The 3,750-nt window shown below is 44.8% G+C and overlaps 2 protein-coding genes across 2 annotated transcripts; one reads left to right on the top strand and one right to left on the bottom strand.

Moving 5' to 3' along the window:
• The first annotated feature begins 111 nt into the window (after positions 1-111).
• On the top strand, positions 112-2,212 carry LOC131214428 (mediator of RNA polymerase II transcription subunit 23-like). The gene is made up of 2 exons (XM_058208803.1): positions 112-530; positions 605-2,212. The coding sequence occupies exons 1-2, from the start codon at positions 304-306 to the stop codon at positions 1,239-1,241; spliced, it is 864 nt and encodes a 287-aa protein (XP_058064786.1). The 5' UTR covers positions 112-303; the 3' UTR covers positions 1,242-2,212.
• LOC131214427 (probable cytochrome P450 4ac1) lies at positions 1,447-3,511 on the bottom strand. The gene is made up of 3 exons (XM_058208802.1): positions 2,645-3,511; positions 2,313-2,577; positions 1,447-2,255 (listed from the first exon to the last, which is right to left on the bottom strand). The coding sequence occupies exons 1-3, from the start codon at positions 3,195-3,197 to the stop codon at positions 1,559-1,561; spliced, it is 1,515 nt and encodes a 504-aa protein (XP_058064785.1). The 5' UTR covers positions 3,198-3,511; the 3' UTR covers positions 1,447-1,558.
• Between the last annotated feature and the right edge of the window lie 239 nt (positions 3,512-3,750).

Here is a 3,750-nt window from a genome sequence, read left to right as displayed (position 1 = left end):
GACAGTATCCTTTTTAACAGTTTAGTTGGTTGCGAAGCATCTCGTTTCAGTTGTATGATTCCTTAACATTACATTCTCTCCAAAGCAATGGACGGCAAAAACATATTTTCAGGTACGGACTGGCGCTTCAACGAGTTCCCAAATCCACCAGCACACGCTTTGTATGTCACTTGTGTCGAATTGCTCGGACTTCCGGTTGGTCCGACCGTCGTAGCGAACAGCGTTATTGATGTGCTCGTGAAGGGTTACACCGTTGTACCCACAGGAATTTTACACAATTGTATCAACACAATCGGTTTACTCATGGCGGCATTGCCCGAAGCGTATTGGAGCGTTATTTACGAGCGAATGCAGGAAGCGCTTGGGTCGACGGCGATGAAAGAGTGGGTGTTCCGGCAAAGCCCGCTTGAAATGTTTAATTTCAAGGTGGTGCGTGAAGCGATGCTCGATCGCAGCTACGTTACAGTACTGGCAGTTGCGCATAGTATTTTCCATCACTTCGGAATTGGACAGCTGGCAACCATTACGGAGTACGATTTAATAACCGAATTAACCGGTTGAAGCGAAATATTCTTACCGCGTTTTTCTCTCTCTTTTCCCAAAGCTCGATAAAGGAAAAGTTGAAGCCGCTTGTTTACACCGAGTACCAGCTGATCTACTTATGCCACGTGGTTGGTCCGTTCTTGAACCGGCTAAGTGTGGAGAGAGCACGGGCCGTCTCGGATATTACACTGATGTTGTACGAGTTACTCGAGCAGGTGGACAAGTCACAACCGACACAACAATTGCGCTATATGGATCCGATCTGCGATCTTCTGTACCACATCAAGTACATGTTTGTTGGAGACACAATGAAAACAGAGTTGGAAGCGATCATACGCCGTTTAAGGCCAGCACTGCAGATGCGTCTACGTTTTATAACGCGCCTTAACGTGGAAGAAATCGCTGTTGATCAAATAGCCACGGGAGTGGCCGCCACTCGTGGTATGGCAACCGTTGTGGCACCGGGAGTTTCCGGCGGTGCGATGACATCATCTCAACAATCCACAACAGTATCCACCGGTGGATGGTCGACAGGTGCGCCGGGATTAGTATCAACCGGGGCGGCAGGCATAGCAGGCGCCGCAGGTGCCGCAAAGCAGTCAGCAGTCGGGATGGCTAACCAAAATACAACATTACAGCAACAGCTTCAGCAGCAGCAAAATCTGCAGATTGGTCATGGTATGCAGTCCCATCACTAAGTTTTATATATCGCCATCACAAGTGAAACATTATAACCGAAACAAGCACCGAAACCAGGTGAATGTTCGTTATTTAATAATTTTATCTTTTCGATCATCGAACGATAAATAAGCTTAGTGAGCCACAATTATCAAAAGTGTTACAACTGATAGCAACGTTTTAGAACTTAGCAGTATGTGTTGTTTTTCTATGTTTTATTGCCTTATCTAGAGAGCTATGATGTCTTTGCAAAATAAGTAGCTGAAAGTATGTCTGGTACAGTTTGTCTTTTTATGATCGCATTTAACACAACAATGACATCAACATCAACAACACATCAACATCTACGCTCAAATTTCACATAAATGGGCTTTTCAGTGCGCAAAATCATATCTGCTACAAACACTAACTCTTCGCGGGTTGTAACCGGTAGGACGCGGAAGTTTATCAGAATGGCCGATAGGGCTGCCTTAAGTTCCAGTATGGCGAACCGTTGTCCGATGCAGTTTCTCGGACCCGCACTGAACGGTACGTACGCATATGGGCTACGGCCTTCGGTGTTTTGAGGCAGGAATCGATCAGGATCGAACCTCTCCGGATCAGGAAACACTTTCGGATCGCGGTGCAGATCGAATATATGCACGTTGAAAAGGGTTTCCTTCGGAACGCGGCGCTCGCCAAATAGCGTGTCTTCGGTGATGGTGCGGGAAATAAAGGGCACTGGTGGGTACAAGCGGAGCGATTCCTTCAGCACCCTATCCATGAGTTTCATCTCGCTGTAGTCACTCTGCGTTAATTCTTGTATCGAATCTGGCCGCTGAAGTTGCTGAATCTCTTCATACAGTCGCTGCTGCACGTTGGGATGATGTGCTACGAGAAACAGTGTGAAGATAAGGGCAGCCGACGTTGTGTCGTGACCCTCGAACATGAACGTATCCACCTCTTCACGGATTCCTTCCTCGTCGATCTGTTGCTTCGCTTCAGCAGCCAACAACGTATCGAGCATGGCATAGCGTTTCTTAATGTTAGTGTAGCTAAAAGTAAACCGTACTTAAATTCTTATCGATAAACAAAATTCTAGTCGCACTCACATGTTTTCCTCAGAAAAATCACCAATGTTGCGTACGTTCTGATGAAATAATTCGCGTCGCTGCTTGATTATAGAACGCGTAAAGGCGTGAACTGGTTGAAGTAGTTTGTTGAACTTAGCGGCGAGACCAGTTAGCTTGTAGTTAAAATTCTCAAATAACCACGGGTTCATCAGTCGTTGCAGAAGCATAGTTCCGATCGCTTCTATTTTTCCACGATACTCGTTAGCCATTGTCACCGAATCGAGTTTAATTCCCATAGCCGTTTCTGCAGGAAAACGAAAAGGAATCTCACCTATGGTCAGATATTTCTTTAAATTGGAATCTTTCGTTACCACAAATAGTGTTGAGCGTAAACTTTGTGGCAATCGGTTGTAATGCTACGATCTCTCCTTTATCAGAAGTCGTACCAAGATGTGTGATCAAACTCCGACACTCGTCCTGGAATGTTAGCAGAAAGCTAGGCAAAATATTAAAGTGAAAAGCCGGCGTTAGGATACGCCGTCGGCGCTGCCACTTTGTGCCGCTACTGTTTAGTAGCCCTAAACCGAGAAAACGGTGCGTTAACTGGTAGATCATGCCCTTCTCGATCAACGTCGTGCTCGACAGTAGCGGTTCGATGTCCTTCGCTTGGAATGCGTTCAGCGTAAGAAATCCACGTACGACCAGGCGGTAAGTATCGCCGTATAATGTTGCCCAGCGGCGAGGTAATTGAAATGTGCGACGCTGGTCGTTGAACATTAAGTTGTGAGCATTGCCAAGTAGAGGAATCATCCCGGGCCCGGGAAAATGTTTTGCTGCACGGTATGTTGCCGACAAACGTAAGCGCAGTTCGCACAGCAGAAGCAGTAGTAGTATGGCGAGGAGAACCACCGTTAAGATGTCCATCTTATTCGAATTGCACAGCAAAACTGTTCAAAGACTACCAAATTTTGTACAGCCTCCAACGGAATTCGGACTGATATAACAGCATGACGAATGAGAATGTTCCACAACACATGATAGGCACTGTCGGGGATGATAGTAGGCTCTTAGAGTTTTGATTACCAACACAAAGCGTTTTTCATCATCTGACCTGAGAGTGCAGGATTTGTATTTTTACGACAGTCAGCAAACAGCGTCGATTAGGGTACCTTATCCCTGCGGCATTTGGGGCTATAATTAATTTGGCTATCAATGTTGTTCTGAAATGGTTGAAGCATTCCCTTGACTTATTTCGAATGCAATGAATCATAGATTACACTGTTTATGGGGTCTGACCAGTTTCTGCAAAGAGTTCCTAGTATTATTTTAACGAAATCAAAATAACAATTATACATTTGGGTAGTTACGTTAAATAATTTTAAGGCAAATAGTTTCTGAAATAACAAAAGGATTGTGATTGAGAACGTTAGGTTAACCATTTGAAAAATAATATTCAATAAATTTATTTTCTTGTTAT

Source organism: Anopheles bellator, unplaced genomic scaffold, assembly GCF_943735745.2.
Source record: "Anopheles bellator unplaced genomic scaffold, idAnoBellAS_SP24_06.2 scaffold00877_ctg1, whole genome shotgun sequence".
Classification (NCBI taxonomy): Eukaryota; Metazoa; Arthropoda; class Insecta; order Diptera; family Culicidae; genus Anopheles; species Anopheles bellator.
The sequence above is the reverse complement of the archived record's forward strand: the minus strand, read 5'-3'. Positions and strand labels throughout refer to the sequence as shown.

Excerpts from the sequence above, each read along its gene's own strand:
- LOC131214428 (XM_058208803.1), top strand. The coding sequence starts at position 304 with ATGGCGGCATTGCCCGAAGCGTATTGGAGCGTTATTTACGAGCGAATG. Across the intron at positions 531-604 it reads CAGCTGGCAACCATTACGGA|CTCGATAAAGGAAAAGTTGA; the intron begins GTACGATTTAAT and ends CTTTTCCCAAAG.
- LOC131214427 (XM_058208802.1), bottom strand. The coding sequence starts at position 3,197 with ATGGACATCTTAACGGTGGTTCTCCTCGCCATACTACTACTGCTTCTG. Across the intron at positions 2,578-2,644 it reads TACGCTCAACACTATTTGTG|AAACGGCTATGGGAATTAAA; the intron begins GTAACGAAAGAT and ends GTTTTCCTGCAG. Across the intron at positions 2,256-2,312 it reads GATTTTTCTGAGGAAAACAT|CTACACTAACATTAAGAAAC; the intron begins GTGAGTGCGACT and ends GTTTACTTTTAG.